Source organism: Macaca mulatta, chromosome 3 (genome assembly GCF_049350105.2).
Source record: "Macaca mulatta isolate MMU2019108-1 chromosome 3, T2T-MMU8v2.0, whole genome shotgun sequence".
Taxonomy (NCBI): Eukaryota; Metazoa; Chordata; class Mammalia; order Primates; family Cercopithecidae; genus Macaca; species Macaca mulatta.
The window spans coordinates 104,525,877-104,542,410 of NC_133408.1; the positions used below are offsets into that span (position 1 = coordinate 104,525,877).

The window sequence follows — 16,534 nt, forward strand, 5'->3', positions numbered from 1 at the left end:
TACAGGTTAATTTAAAAATAAAGTTTTTAAAAGACCTTAATCAACAATATGTAAGAGTAGAAAATCAGACAATATATTTACTCACGGAGCTCTTTACTGTCATTTTAAAAGGAAATAGGTGGAATAAAAACTGCTATTACCACGCTTATGGGATATCTTATGAGTCCTCCCAGAAACAAAAAAATACTTGATACATTTACTTTCACCCTTCTGATATAAAGAATAAACAGATTACTGAAGCACTGATGAAAATCATGCCAGTTTATTTCCATGAGGGTGCTGGTTCTATGAAACCAGACAACTTTAAATATACATGCAGGTATAGGGCTAAAGTCATAAGAACAGTATGGGGGAACCACCCCATAATTCAAATATCTCCACCTGGGCCTGCCCTTGACACACAGGAATTATTAAAATTCAAGGTGAGATTTGGGTGGGGACACAGCTAAACCATATCATTCCACCCCTGGCCCTTCCCAAATCTCATGTCTTCACGTTTCAAAACCAATCATGCCTTCCCAACAGTCCCCCAAAGTCTTTACTCATTTAAGCATTAACTCAGAAGTCCACCGTCCAAAGTCTCATCTGAAATAAAGCAAATCCCTTCTGCCTATGAGCCTGTAAAATCAACAGCAAGTTAGTTACTTCCTCAATACAATGAGGGTACAGGCATTGGGTAAATACACTTGTTCCAAATGGGAGAATCTGGCCAAAACAAAGGGGCTACAGGCCCCAGGCAAGTTCAAAATCCAGCGGGGCAGTCAAATCTTAAAGCTCCAAAATGATCTCCTTTGACTCCATGTTGCACCTCCAGGTCACACTGATGCAAGAGGTGGGCTCCCATGGCTTTGGGCAGCTCTGCCCCTGTGGCTTTGCAGGGTACAGTCCTGCTTCCAGCTGCTTTCACGGGCTGGCATTGAGTGTCTGTGGCTTCTCTGGGCACACTGTGCGATCTGTCAGTGGATCTAACCTTCTGGGGTCTGGAGGACTGTGGCCCTCTTCTCACAGCTCCACTAGGCAGTGCACCAGTGGGGGCTCTGTGTGGGAGCTCCGACCCCACATTTCCCTTTTACACTGTCTTGGCAGAAGCTCTCCTAAGGGCTCCACCCATGCAGAAAACTTCTACCTGGACATCCAGGCATTTCCATACATCCTCTGAAATCTAGGTGGAAGTTCTCAAACCACCATTCTTGACTTCTGTGCACCTTCAGGCTCAAACCACGTGGAAGCTGCCAAGGTTTGGGGCTTGCACCTTCTAAAGCCACGGCCTGAGCTGTACCTTGGCCCCTTTTAGCCACAAATGGAGCAGCTGGGACACAGGGCACCAGGTCCCAAGGCTGCACACAGCAGGCGGACCCTGGGCCCAGCCTGTGAAACCATTTTTTCCTCCTAGGCCTCTGTGCCTGTGATGGGAGGGGCTGCAACAAAGGTTTCTGACATGCCCTGGAGACGCTTTCCCCATTGTCTTAGTGATTAACATTCAGCTACTTGTTACTTATGCAGATTTCTGCAGCTAGCTTGAATTTCTCCCCAGACACGGGTTTTTCTTTTCTATTGCATCATCAGGTTGCAAATTTTCCTTTTATGCTCTGCTTCCCTTTTAAACATAAGTTCCAATTCCAAACTATATCTTTGTGAATACATAAAACAATGCTTTTAAAAGCACCCAAGTCAGGCCAGGCGCGGTGGCTCAAGCCTGTAATCCCAGCACTTTGGGAGGCTGAGACGGGCAGATCACGAGGTCAGGAGATCAAGACCATCCTGGTTAACACGGTGAAACCTCGTCTCTACTAAAAAAATACAAAAAACTAGCCAGGCGAGGTGGCGAGCGCCTACAGTCCCAGTTACTCGGGAGGCTGAGGCAGGAGAATGGTGTAAACCCGAGAAGCGGAGCTTGCAGTGAGCTGAGATCCAGCCACTGCACTCCAGCCTGGGCGACAGAGCGAAACTCCGTCTCCAAAAAAAAAAGCACCCAAGTCACCTCTTGAACACTTTGCTGCTTAGAAATTTCTTCCACAAGATGCCCTAAATCATCTCTCTCAAGTTCAAAGTTTCACAAATCTCTAGGGCAGGGGCAAAAAGCAGCGTCTCTTTGCTAAAACATCAAGAGTCATGTTTATTCTAGTTCCAACAAGTTCCTCATCTCCAGCTGAGCCCACCTCAACCTAGACTTCACTGGCCATATTACTATCAGCATTTTGCTCAAAGCCATTCAACAAGTCTCTAGGAAGTTCCAAACTTTCCCACATATTCCTGTCCTCTTCTGAGCTCTCCATCTGTCCATCACCCAGTTCCAAAGTTGCTTCCACATTTTCAGGTATCTTTACAGCAGCATCCCACTCTCTGTACCAATTTACTGTATTGGTCCATTCTCACACTGCTAACAAAGACATCCCCAAGACCAGGTAATTTATAAAGGAAAGAGGTTTAATTGACTCACAGTTCAGCATGGCTGGGGGGTACTCAGGAAACTTACAATCATGGCAGAAGGGGAAGTAAACACATCCTTCTTCACGTGGCAGCAGCAAGGAGAAGTGCCGAGCAAAAGAGAAAATGCCCCTTATAAAATCATCAGATCTTGTGAGACTTACTCACTACCACGAGAACCTCATGGGGGAAACTGCCCCCATGATTCAATTATCCCCACCTGACCCCACCCTTGAAATGTGGGGATTACAATTCAATGTGAGATTTGGGTGGAGACACAGCCAAACCATATCATCTGGCTTCTTTCTCTTGGCAGAATTATTCTAAGATTCATCCACCTTACTGAGTTATATTTATAGTTCAATCGTTTTATTCCTGAGTAGTATTCCAATGGATAAGAGACATATATAGCAAATTGTTTTTCCATTCATCTGTTTATGGACTTTGAGTTGTTTCTACTTTTCATCTATTACACATAAATTCTTTCGATATTTACATACAAGTCTTTGTGTGGACATATGCTTTCATTTCTCTTGGCTAAATATCTAGGAGTGGAATTGCTGGGTTATAGGGTAGGAATATGTTCAACCTTTTAACAAACTGCCAAATATTTTTCAAAATGGTTGTTCCCTTTACATTCTCCTGGGCAATATATGTGAGTTCTAGGTACAACACATCTAAGCAACACTTGCTATGGTCTTTTCAATTTTAGGCATTATAGTGAATAGTATAGTATAGTGGTATCTCATTTTGGCTTTAATCTGTAGTTCCCTAACGACAATGACAAATGGTGTTTAGAGCATCTTTCACACATGGCTTACATGCCATGTGGACACCTTCTTTGGTAAAGTGCCTGTTTAAATATTTTGCCCATCTCTGAACTGAGCAGTCTTCTTAGTATTAATTGTAGGAGCTCTTGATAATCTGGATATAATATTTTTGTCAGATATATGTTTTTCAAATATTTTCTCCTAGTCTGTAACTTGCCTTTCATTTTTGTGACAATGTCTTTGGAAGAGCAAAGTTTTCAATTTTGATGAAATCCAAATGATTTTTTTTCTTTTAGAGTTGATGTTTTCTGTGTCCTCTTAAGAAATCTTTGCCAAGTTGAAAGTCAAATAATATTTTATCCTATGTTTTCCTCTATAAGTTTTAGAGTCTCAGGTTTTACATTTAGATCTGATATACATTTTGAGTTAATTTTTGTGCATGGTATAAGGAATGAATCAAAATTTATTCTCTACATATGGTATGAGTTGTCCTGTATCATTTTTGTTGAAGAGTCTCCTTTCACTCAGAGAAATGCCTTGGTATCTTTGTCAAAAGTCAGTTATCATGTATGTGTAGTCTATTTATACTGTCTCTATTCTGCTCCATTCATCTGGACATCTAACTTCACAGAAGTATCACTTTTGTTTTTAGAAATAGGGTCCTGCTCTGTAGCCTAGGCTGGAGCACCAGTGGAGCAGTCATAGCTTACTGCAGCCTTAAACTCCTGGACTCAAACAATCCTTCTGCCTCAGCCTACCAAGTAGCTAGAACCATAGACACACCACTACACTCAGCTAATTTTTATTTTTTGTAGAGACAGAGGGTTCTCACTGTGTTGCCTAGGCTAGTCTTGAACTCCTGGCCTCAAGCAATCCTCCTGCCTCAGCCTCCCTAAGTGCTGGGATTACAGTCATGAGCCACCCCTCTAGGCCCACACTGTCTTAATTTCCTAGAATCTATTAAGTTATAAAATCAGGTAGTCTGGGTCCTTCAATTTTTTTCTTTTTCAAATATGTTTTGGCTATATCTCAGATCCTCTCCATTTTCATATTAATTGTAAAATCTAATTGTCAATTTCTGAAAAAATAAGCAAAATCTACTATTTGTTGAAATTGCATCAAATCTATAAACCAACCTGAGAACAACTGATCTCCATACAATGTCTTCTAGTCCATGAGCATGGTGTATCTGTACATTTATTTATGTATTCTTGAGGTTCTCTGAACAATGCTTTGTAGTTTTAATAGCGTGCAACTCTTGCACATCTTTTGCTAAATTTACCCCTACAAATTCCATATTTTAACACTTTTGTAAATGATTTTTAAATTTTAATTTCCTGTTATTTGTGGCCTATATAAAAACACAATTATATTGAAATTAAAACTGCTATCTTTCTAAACTCATTTGTTCTAGTAGCTTTTATGTACATTCTCAAAGATTTTCTACATAATTAAGCATGTCATCTGCAAATAAAGACAGCTTTATTTCTTCATTTTCAAACTCTATGACTTTTATTTCTTTTTGTGACCTTATTACACTGGGTAGAACAGAAATCAGCAAACTTTATGGCCTCTACACCAAACTGATTCCACTACGTGTTTCTGTACAGCTGCAAGCCAAGGGTGGTTTTCACATTTTTAAATGTTTCATAGCAAATTGAAGCAATACTATTTCATGCACATGCAAACTACATGAAATTCAAATTTCAATATCCATAAATAAAGTACTACTGGAAGAGAACCACACTGATTTGTTTACATACTGTCTATGGCTGCTTTCATGCTGTAGCAGCAGAACTCAGTACTTGCAGCAGAGACCATCCGGCCTTTATAAAAAATGTTTGCGGGCTCATGGGCTGATAAGAATAGTCTTCCTTCTCTTAATACTTAATCCCTCTTAACTCTTGTTTTTTTAACAAGGAGATTATTTTTGTTTATGTGATCAACAAAGATAAGGTTTTGTCACACTCAAGGCTTTGGAAAAAGAGGCACTCTCTATGTAAAACAGCAGTACAAAATGAAACAAGCTTTTTATTTTTTGTCTTCCAACGTTTATCTTAGGTTCAAGGGGTACATGTGCAGGTTTGTCACATGGGTAAACAGTGTGTCATGGGGGTCTGGTGTACAGATAATTTTGTCACCCAGGTAATCAGCCTAACAGGTAGTTTTTCAATCCTTACCTTTCTCCCAACCTCAACCCTCAAGTAGACCCCAACGTCCCTTCTTTGTGTCCCTGTGTACTCAGTTTTTAGCTCCCACTTATAAGTGAGAACATGCAGTATTTGGCTTTCTGATCCAGAGTAAATTCACTTAGGATAATGGCCTCCAGCTCCATCCAACTTCTTAATTCTTAGACCATGGATGAGAAACAGCTATTTGGTTTACAGTAGAAGCAGGAATATACCCAAGACTCATTTAATATTTATTTTCCACATATGCATGAACTGCTTTCAGATTAATGTAGAACAAAATCATCTTCACTGTTAATCTTGACTTCAACAAAACTAAGACAATAGCATGATACCTAAAATATATATCAAGCCAATTTGTAGAAAGTACACAATAGGTAATAGGAACCATATCAATAGTTTTTGATAAAACTTAAAGTTCTACTAAAAGTCTGCTGCTTTTTAAGGAGAATCACTATAAAAATCATCACATTATATACATATATACATATATATATATGATCTATTTCAACAAAAAGTAACATACCCATAATAAAAGGCAGCCATAAGCATATAAGTCTGAACTTGGAGAAGCAGGTTTTCCCATTTTCAACTCAGGTGATATCAAACTCAAGTCACCAACCATCATGTTCACTGAGGCTCGCTGACTCTGCAAAAACAATATTTTAAATATTTTAGATACAACACAATTGAGGTGACTTTCTGTGAAGTACTCTGCATTTAATCAATACAAAAAAAAAACAAATTCATTTTAAATATTTCATTCTCTTGCTTTCAAATATTTTTACCAATTTCTGCTATTATAAATTGCTCTTAAAATCAGTGTTAAAATAATAACTATGGGACTTTTTTTACATTCATTTTGTAGACTTGAACAGATTTAATACTAACAATCACTGATTCTGTGATTAAATATTTGATACTTTTTTAAAAATAAATTTCACAAGAGTAAGCAGCAGTACTATGTTCTAATTCTGAAAATTCTAAATAATTCATTTAAGAACTGAAATCCTACAAAGCACTTTCCTTCCTTACTGACCATTCTCTAAATATACCATTTCTAACATGTCAAAGATGATGTGACAATAGCATGAACCCTAGATTCAGGCAGATCTTGGTTACAATTCCCCACTCTCCCATTTATTTGCTGTGTGACCTAGGGCTTTAACCTCTTTTTTGTCCATTTTTAAAATTTATTTTTAATTTTTATGGGTACATAGTAGGTGTAAACCTCTTTGAGCCTAAATTAATTTGTAAAATGGAAATAATGTCTACCTTACAGAGATATAATGTCTAGCAGGTATCACTAAGTGTTAATTATCTTTTCTCTAGCTATGATTTTGATCTTTGCTTCTCAAAGTATGGTCCAAGGGCCAGAAGCTACAGCATTAACTGGTAGCTTGTTAGAAATGCAGATGATCCACTGCAGAAACGCTGAACACTAATTTGCATTTTAACATGAACCCCAGGTGAGTCATATGCACTATAAGGTCTGAAAAGCAATGATCTTGACCTCAGACTACTTTTCAAATTTATCTTCCTGATGATCACTTCAATCTAAAAATTGCATGGAAAATGTAGCAAAAGGTAAGTTTGATCAATATTTCAGAATAAGTATTTTTAACTGAAGATTAAAAACAATGTTTTGAGGAATAATAACGGGATGAATAAGTATTTAAAGAGAAGAGTAATTATTGTAGTCATATCTACAGTTATGCAAATGGTATGCTCAAAAGGTAAACTAACCAGAATCCCTAAAAGCTGAGATCTTTTAAAATTCATAATTTAGTTATATTTCTTAGGATATCTTAATTTTCAGTTAAACTAATGTAATAAAGTAAATATTTCAGAAAATCAATCTGTATAAATCCTGTACAATCTGTACAATCCAGCTTTTGATTACAGTTGCAGTTTCATTTTCTCATCTTTTTGAGCTACCATATGAAAACCATTAAGACTACATATACTCCAGTAGCATTACCTTATGACTTGCAGATGACCAAAGCATAAAAGCATTATAACATATACTAGTTAAAGGGAATTGCTCAGATAGTAACAGATATTGGCAAGGATGTAGAGAAAACAAAATCCCTATATATTACTGCTAAGAATTTAAAATGATGTAGCCATTTTGGAAAACAGTTTTGCTCCTCAAAAAGTAAAACAATATAACCCAGTTAATTCCACTCCCAAGAGAAATGAAAACATGTCCATACAAAAAAATTGTATGCTAATGCTCATAGCAGCATTATTCATATAACCAATAAGTGTAAACAACCCAAATGTCCAGCAACTGATGAATATATAAACAAAATGTGGTGCAGCCATACAATAAAATATAATTTGGCAACAAAAAAGAATGGCATTCTGATGCAGTCAACAATGTGGATGAACTGTGAAAACACTATGCTAAGTGAAGTTAGCATAAAAGTCCACGTACTGTATCATTCCATTTACATGAGATGTCCAAATGGGCAAATCCATAGAGACAGAAAGTGTATTAGTGGTTTTCAGGCTTGAGAAGAAGGGGGAAATTTGAGTGACTGCTAATCAGTATGGATTTTCTTTTTGGGAATAATAATGTTCTGGAATTCAATACTGATTATCACTGCACAACTTTGTGAATGTACTACAAACTATTACTGAATTGTATATTTTACATGAATTGTATCTCAATAAAGCTGCTATTTTTAGAAAAATAATTGCTGATTTGGCCACTCCACATTGTATACACACTTCAAAACCTCATGTTGTACATGATATACGCAATTTTTATTTCTCAGTTAAAAGAGTATTGTTCCCATTATAACAACAACAAAAAATCACAACATGCTCTTGTCTGATCTTTGCTATCTCTACAAACTGCCTATTCTGAGGTAATATGACACCAAATTAACAGTCATTAGAGTTGAATCTGGATTTAAACTAAAAAGTCCAAGGTTCCTAAAAAGTCCAAGGTTCCTAAAAATGTACATTATTAATCAAAAAATAGCAAAGTACATATATGTAAATTGTATCTATAGACAGAGGGACACCAGTGGAGATAGGTTGGGAGATGGCCACCTAGTTTCCTTGCATGTTTCCCAGCAATTAAATGTTTCCTAATGATGATAAAATAATTAATGTTGTCAATGCCATTGAGTATGTAATGTCAGGTAGCTCCTAAGACTTATGGTTAAAATACACAATGAACAAACTTAGAAATTCTTGTTATTCTAGGACCTAGCCGAGAGCAAACAGTTGCTTATACTACATGACACAGTTTAACTGAAGGCAAAGATCCTATAATACAGTATTATATTATATATAAATGCTGAACTACTGCTTAATAATATTAAATAAAGTCTAGAACCTATCTGTAAAACCATGATATCTTACCACAGATTTGGTGAAGTCAAAATCTCCAACAATTCCTTGTTCACGGTTTATAGCAAATACATTGTTCTGATGAAGTGATCCATGAATTATATCAGCCTTATGCAATGTATACAGGCCCTGGGCAACACCTTTCATGACCTTTAAAGCTTCCTATAGATACGTACACACAAAACAAGTGAGGAAGTAGGCAAATCATTTTAATCTTGAAACTTTTCTCTGATTAAAAAACTGCTCTAGAAATGAGTAAAGTTTCCTCCAAATGAATCTTTAATAAGAATACAGCATAGAGAAAGAATTAAAGACCAGATGAAGCCTTGATTTTGTAATGGCGACACTGTGTGTGTGTGTGTGTGTGGGCACCAGGGACCAGTTTCATGAAAGACAATTTTTCCACGGATGCGGGGGGGTTGGTTTCAGGATCAAACGGTTTCACCTCAGATCACAGGAATTAGATTCTCATAAGGAGTGTGCAACCTAGATTCCTCACATGCACAGTTCACAATAGAGTTTATGCTCCTGTGAGAATCTAATGCCTCCACTGATCCCACAGGAAATTGAGCTCAGGCAGTAATGCTTGCTCACCGGCCACTCACTTCCTGCTGTGCCACCCTGTTCTTAATAGGCCACAGATTGGTACCAGTCTGCGACCTGGGGTTTGAGGACACCTGTTCTATTATCTCAAAGAAGACTTGGATTACAAATACCAACCATGTAATGTACCTATAAGAGACTGAAACAGTGTTACTCCATAAGAAGAATCAGGGCCTCCTTCACTGTTATTACTAATCCTAAATTTACAATGATAAAAATAAAAGCTGCCACTTAAGCACTTATAATACCAAGTGCTATATGAGGCAGTTCACATACAGCACAGCTTAGTAGTTATAAGCTTGGGCTTTGGAACCAATTTCGAGTCCCCTCTCTACCTCTGGCTAAGGGACCCTGTGCAAGTCACTTAATCCCTTTAACCCTTTTTCTCATCCATATAATAACTTCTATCACAGGTTTGATGTGACAATTAAATAGAATACCATGAGTCAAAATTTTACAAAGTATATAGCATGTAGTATGCCCTGAATAAATATTAGGTGTTATTTTCTCATTTAATACATCCATGGAAATAAATAGTGCTTTGTACTTACTTCTGAATTTAAAGGCATGCTGGCTTGAACAGTACTCAGGTTTGCCCTAGGGTAGTATGGGACCATCAGGTAAGCCATAGGATCGGACTAAGAAGCAAAACAGAGAATGTGACTCCAAGTTAAAACTTCAACGTATTTTAGCATACATTGATTCTATAGCATAATTTTTGTTTTATGTTAAGGGGAATGAACTGCTGCTCTAAAACCTGGAGTTTAAACTTATTTTAAATAAAATGGTTTCTGCAAGAGATAAGCATAAGAACTTTACCTTACATAAAAACAGGAATATTAATGGTAGTAACCCTGACTCTTCTTCAGCTTCTCTCCAAGCTCTATGGTAGGTGGCTGCTCTCTCAATCACCTTGGCTTCTGTGTCAACATCCACAGAATAGCCCTTGTACCAAAAAAAGAGGCACTGGTAATTCCAAGATGAAAATCTCATTATAATTATACACCATTCCAATTTAAACATAATTCATTAAGTTAAATAAAATCTAATTTTATTTTTTAATTTCATAAGTACTTTTCTATCTTCTTTGAATGCTACAATTTGGAAAAGGAAAGTGTAATTCTACCTATAGCCTGCTACACATTCTAGAATGTGTAGCAACTAAGGCCAAATTAATTATCTTATTATCATGATTAACAGTTTCCCAGACCAATGAAAAGAAATTCAGGAGCAGAAGACTGTACTGACAACACAGCTGATATTTCAAGGAGAAATGTAAGAAAATGAAGAATTTTAAAAAGATATTGGATGAATATAATAAGTTCACCCAAAAAAAGGAAAGCATATCCTATTAAGGACATATTCTATTTAGGGAAATGAGGGAAACTTTATTGATTTTTTTTCATGTGAGATAAAGCTTTATTTAATGACCTTTTTAAATAATTTTTTTTATTATTACTATACTTTAAGTTCTAGGGTACCTGTGCACAACGTGCAAGTTTGTTACATAGTTATAAATATGCCATGTTGGTTTGCTGCACCCATTAACTCGTCATTTACATTAGGTATTTCTCCTAATGCTATCTCTCCCCCTGCCCCCCACCCCACGACAGGCCCCCATGTATGATGTTCCCCGCCCTGCGTCCAGGTGTTCTCATTGTTCAATTGACGGAAACTTTAAAAGTAAAAATTAGCTCTGGCAACCAAACTACAAGCACAATTATCATGCCAGTCAACTTATATACTTTAGAAAACTAACAGTGAGGTTTTTTCTTTCTTGAAATGTAACAAGCACCACTATCCTTTATGCTGCTGAATCTCCCACAAGTAAGAACAATTTAGGCTTACCTTTAACAGAATTATCTGCCCATTAACCTCAGAACATACCAAAGGACGCTTGCTGCTAAGTTCCTTCATGGGCTCAGCATCAAGAAGATCTCGTTCCAAGCTCATTGTAAGGAGGCCACCAGAGTTCTAGGCACAAGATTTTATGACAGTTGAAGAATCCAAACAATCCCAGCACTTAAAAATCATAAACATAATTAGTTACATGCTATTAAATGACTTGGACATATCAACTGTACTGGAAAAACCAATAAAATTAAAATCTTTAAAATTTTGAATTTTCTCTAGTTCCTGGTTCTTAAACTCCTCCCACCCAAAGTGTAATCACCATACATTTAACTGCTGCTATAATTTTAGAACAGATTCAGGAAATGAATAGAATTATTAACCAGATATGCATCCTAGGATCCCTAATGTTTACTTGAAAAACCACTTATGTTTCCTAAAAATACTAAAGTAACAACTGATTAGGAGCAGGGTGAGGAATGAAGGACTATATACTGGGTTAGTGTACACCGCTCAGGTGATGGGTGCACTAAACTCTCAGAAATCACCACTAAAGAACTTATCCATGTAACCACAAAACACCTGTATCCCAAAAACTCTTGAAATAAACATTTTTTAAAAAACAAAAAATAAATAAGGTAAAATAATGACAAAATTGTAGTTGTCAACTGGGAAAGATTAGTCCAAAAATTATGACTACCATGAAGTAATTCTAACACCTCTGCCCCTGTTTGGAGTCCTCAAAAGTGAAAATGGCTTTCAATAACTAATTTTACTAGATATTTCTGTTACTTTTTAAAAGGAATAATTTTTCACACTAAAATATGATCATCAACATTTTAAAGCTAAGTTTTACTGTGGTGCAGTTTCAGTAAGGGGCACTGTAGAATTGTTTTCGGGGTTTTTTCTTAAGTTTTGCCAGTACATTTACGTATTCTACAAATATAATCAACCTACAAAAAATTCCTAAGTATACATTACAGTTAAACATCAGAAAGCCATTAAAGGCTTCCATAAACCATGAGTCAAACCTTTTATAATCTTCTATAATAAAGTAGATCAGCATATTTTTAAATATTAATTTTCAAGTCCTATGTGGCAGTACATACTCATTTGCCCACACTGCGTAAGATAATCGCTAAGTTAGAGGCAAATAGTTGCAAAGAAAACTGCACATCATTTTAAAGTCTAGTCTGGAAAGAGTTTAGAGTAATTATTTAAGTTAGGGAACTTTAATCTTAAATATTTTTTAGAATAAACTCACATGTCTACACAAATATCCCTCTCTGTTCCATATTTAAGCCATTATAATGGACTTAATGACAATCTTAATGAATAAATACCTCATCTAGGCCCTCACCGTAGAAGGCAATATACATGGTAGGACTAACAGATTCTGTCCTGAGAGCCAGTGTTTACTAATCCTGCTCCATATGACCCCTATCTAATATGCTGATCTCCAGCTTTTGAATCCTGCCTGCGTAGAAAACCATACCCACCTCAACATCTCCACTTTAGCCAACCTCTCAGGAATTTTTTCCCAGAATGCTTTAACTTAAAAAACACATTGTGCTCAAATCCCTCATGGCTAGCAATATCTTGTTTTTATCCTAACTCTTGAAGTAGCAGTTAAAATTTTATTTTGTCATTTCAAACAATAAACACCTATAATTCAAATAAGTACACCTATAATTCAAATGAAATGTACTGAATGAGGATAAGGAAAACAGAAAAATAGATAATGCAATTTAACATAAAAATAAAAATATATACCATGCAAACATTAAAGGGTCATAAGAAAAAGTTCTAATACCCATAAAATATTCATCAGGAATAGTTTTATTAAAAAGATACTATAAGTTTAACACTGACACAAATTTAATATTATCACTTTTCAACACTCTCTGCATAGTAGTAATTCTCAAGGGAAACAAAGTTTACCATGTATTTGAGTAACCCTATTTCAGGATGAAGCAGAGGCAGCTCAGGGAACCATTTCTGTGCCAAACTAGTCAGCATCTCCTAAAGTTTTTTAAAAAAAAAAGTTTTTAACTGTAGATCAATATATATTCAATTTTGACATGTTGCTCTTCAGGAAAATATATCAGCATCTACATTATAACATACCAAGTAAGACACATAATCACTGTTTCTGCCTTCTACTTCAAGAAATAACAAGTGAAAACCAAGACTCACCTTGCGTCTGCTAAAGCAAATTAAATATGACCTGAGAAGGACTCTGTGCTTCTATATTTGAGTCCTTGTGGATGAACTGCAACCTAGCTTAATAGGCAGACAAGACTGAAAATCTAACTTAGCAGTATGCACCTATAACAATAGCTGAGTCTTTGCCAGTCCCAGCAGCCATACTTCAACCACCTATCGACTGCTAAGTGTTCAAGCTGCGTTCAAATAAGGCAAACGCCAACCTGTAACCAATACAGTTGTTCTTGTACGTTGCTGCCGATTTCTGTAAGTCACTTCCCTTTTTTTGTCTATAAATTTGTTCTAACCACAAAGCATCCCCAGAGTCTCTCTGAATCTGCTGTGATTTGGCTGTCCAATTTGCAAATTGTTCATTGCTCCTTTAAATTTAAGTTGGCTGAAGTATTTTTTTAACCCATCTAAACTACCATCTTACTAACGGAAGAAAAATTTAATTACTAATTTTAAGCTTTGGATACATACATAAGCACAAATCTTGCAAGGTCAAAGTCCTCACCCACTTCCAAACTAAAATGAAAATGTCTGATAATATATCAATTTGAGGCATAAAACTGTCATTATTTCTCAAAATATTAAGAACACAGTGACATTTTAAAATAACAGCTGTTTTGTTAAGAGAAAAATTTTAAAGCCTGAGAGAAAAAATACATAGCTCTACATAAGTAACTTTGAAATAAATGTGAAAATAGAGTATCCTCACAAAAGAAAAGCCACTTATCACATATTTATTAAGCAAAACTTCTAAACACTTGTCAAATCACTGCAAGATAGCTATTTTAACCCAAGGTCAATAAGGTATTTACATATACTCAGATGAATTAGCTAAATAAAGCATGACACATAAAATACCTATTGTTTTCATAGTTTTAATATTTTTACTTTTTTTTTTTTTTTTTTTTTGAGACAGGGTCTTGCTCTGTTGCCCAGGCTAGAATGCAGCAGCATGATCATAGCTCAATGCAGTCTCAACCTCCTGGGCTCAAGCAATCCTCCTGCCTTAGCCTCCAAAGTAGCTGGGCCTACAGGTACATGACACCATGTACCTAATTGTTGTATTTTTTGTAGAGATGGGGTCTCACCATGTGCCCAGGCTGGTCTCAAACTCCTGGGCTCAAGTGATCCACCCACCTTGGCCTCCCAAAGTGCTGGGACTACAGGTGTCAGCCACCATGCCCGGTCAGTATTTTTCTTTCAAAGTGCTGTTTCTTAACTAACTTCTTCCTGGTAACATCTCCCAGATATAAAATACAATATTCTTCCATTTTAAAGAAAAAATACAATGATTTATTTCCCCAAGCTCACAAAAATCAGTGGTAAAATAGAGACTTAAAAGATGTAACTTCTTCTGCCCCCAAAACCAGGTAGTCTTATTTTGTTACATTCAACTAAATTATGCTGCTCATTAATGTTTACATTGCAACATTATGGGAAAATGATGTTGATATAAATTTTGTGTAAGGAAAAGGTCTTTAGGTTTTATGTTAAACAGAAAAAAGGCAATATGCAAAAGTGTGTCTGTGCTATAATCTCAATTCTAAAAACAAGCAAAAAAAGACTAAGAGAAAGTCAAAAGTTAACAATGATTACTACTGTTACCACTGAGCGGAAATATTACAAGTGATGTTTTTCCTTCATTACAATTTTCAGTTATTTCCACACTGGTACAATGGTCAGAATATTTGGTCATGTGAAATTTATTTCTAAACTTACAAAAATCTTACTAGATCAATATATATATAAACTTTCTACATAATACCTCTAGCCCTGAGATTACAGTCCACCTCATAAAACAGATATTTAAATTCAATTTCTAGAGTAAAATCTAAAGTAATACTTCAAAGAATCAAATACTTACATATTCCTCCCTCTCATGATAAATTTCCTGAAAAACATTATTGCGCAGCTGAGTTATTTCTTCTTTTATTTTCTCAATTTGAGAGCCATCAGGGTCATCTGACTTGAATCAGAAAGAAAAAGTGTTTTTTATTAACACAGAGAAAACAAGTCTTCCTTTAAGAATTCAAGTTCTGTAGTAAATTACTCTGTGTGGTTTCTATGTATCCTTCTGTACCTAGCACATAAAAGACCCCCCTAATATTTGCTGAATTAACTTAGGTCAATTCATTCTAACAGTGACTTTTCTGAAACCTAGAAAGAGGAGTTATAAAAAGTAAAGACATAAAATCAATTACATAGATTTTTCTTGTCTCTTCTGCTGTAGATTTTCTGTAGGATAAAAATGGCCAACTGCCATTCAAACAAAAGAAATATTAATAATAGCAACCAGAATACACCTGAATTCCCTAGAATTGTCTTCTACATGAGATTTGGTTCAAAACAAAAGGATGAGTTAATGTGTGAACTGTCTCCAGTGATAATACATAAGCCACTTTAAAAAGTATGTAAGCTTTTGTGAAAGGAAAATAAATCTTGGGAACTTTAAATCACTAAGCCAAAGGAAAAAGTCAAGCTGGGAACTGTGTCAGGCAAACCTGCTTCCCATTTTATTCCTAAATAAGATAGCTACAAATATAAAAACCCTGCATACCTTCCTCACAACTCAGTAGGAAATCCCTTATGGACCCCAGGATCTTTACCCTAAAACAGTTCTGTTGAATTTTACTCTGACAATGTAAATCGATAGCTTATTTTCTTAGGTGCAGGACAAAGGACAGAACTCTAAGTCATCATCCTTTTGCTCACCTGAGATAAATGCATAACTGATTCCTTCCTCTGATGTAAAAATGCAGATTCACTGAGCTAGCGACTATTCCTCTACCCTTCTCTCAAATTTAAATTGTGTATTTGCTGAAAGGTGATCAAAGACTAAAGAATTCAAACCATCTGTCTCTTATCTACCCATATCTTTTTAAAACTTCTTCCTCTTTCCCCAGTATCCATCCTTTCTCCTTTAAATACTGAAGCCCTCACAACCATCTCTCAGAAAAGCATAGACCTGCCTCCCAGGCATGCATCCTTAACCTTGGCAAAATAAACTTTCTAAATTGATTGATAGCTGTCTCAGACACTTTTGGTTTACACTTTAAAAGTCAGATTTCAAGGATCCGGATACTAAGATGGCCAAACAGGAACAGCTCTGGT

The 16,534-nt window shown here is 36.1% G+C and overlaps 1 protein-coding gene across 2 annotated transcripts in view; it reads right to left on the reverse strand.

Moving 5' to 3' along the window:
- The window catches only part of STK31 (serine/threonine kinase 31), a 134,803-nt gene that overhangs the window by 15,209 nt on the left and 103,060 nt on the right, over nucleotides 1-16,534 (reverse strand). For both annotated transcript variants that reach the window (XM_015133895.3, XM_077996988.1), the window contains exons 16-22: nucleotides 15,288-15,389; nucleotides 13,148-13,228; nucleotides 11,204-11,329; nucleotides 10,175-10,300; nucleotides 9,907-9,993; nucleotides 8,765-8,914; nucleotides 5,913-6,035 (exon numbers count right to left, since the gene is read on the reverse strand). In XM_015133895.3, coding sequence (XP_014989381.3) covers nucleotides 5,913-6,035; nucleotides 8,765-8,914; nucleotides 9,907-9,993; nucleotides 10,175-10,300; nucleotides 11,204-11,329; nucleotides 13,148-13,228; nucleotides 15,288-15,389 — 795 coding nt within the window. The remainder of the gene's footprint in view (nucleotides 1-5,912; nucleotides 6,036-8,764; nucleotides 8,915-9,906; nucleotides 9,994-10,174; nucleotides 10,301-11,203; nucleotides 11,330-13,147; nucleotides 13,229-15,287; nucleotides 15,390-16,534) is intronic.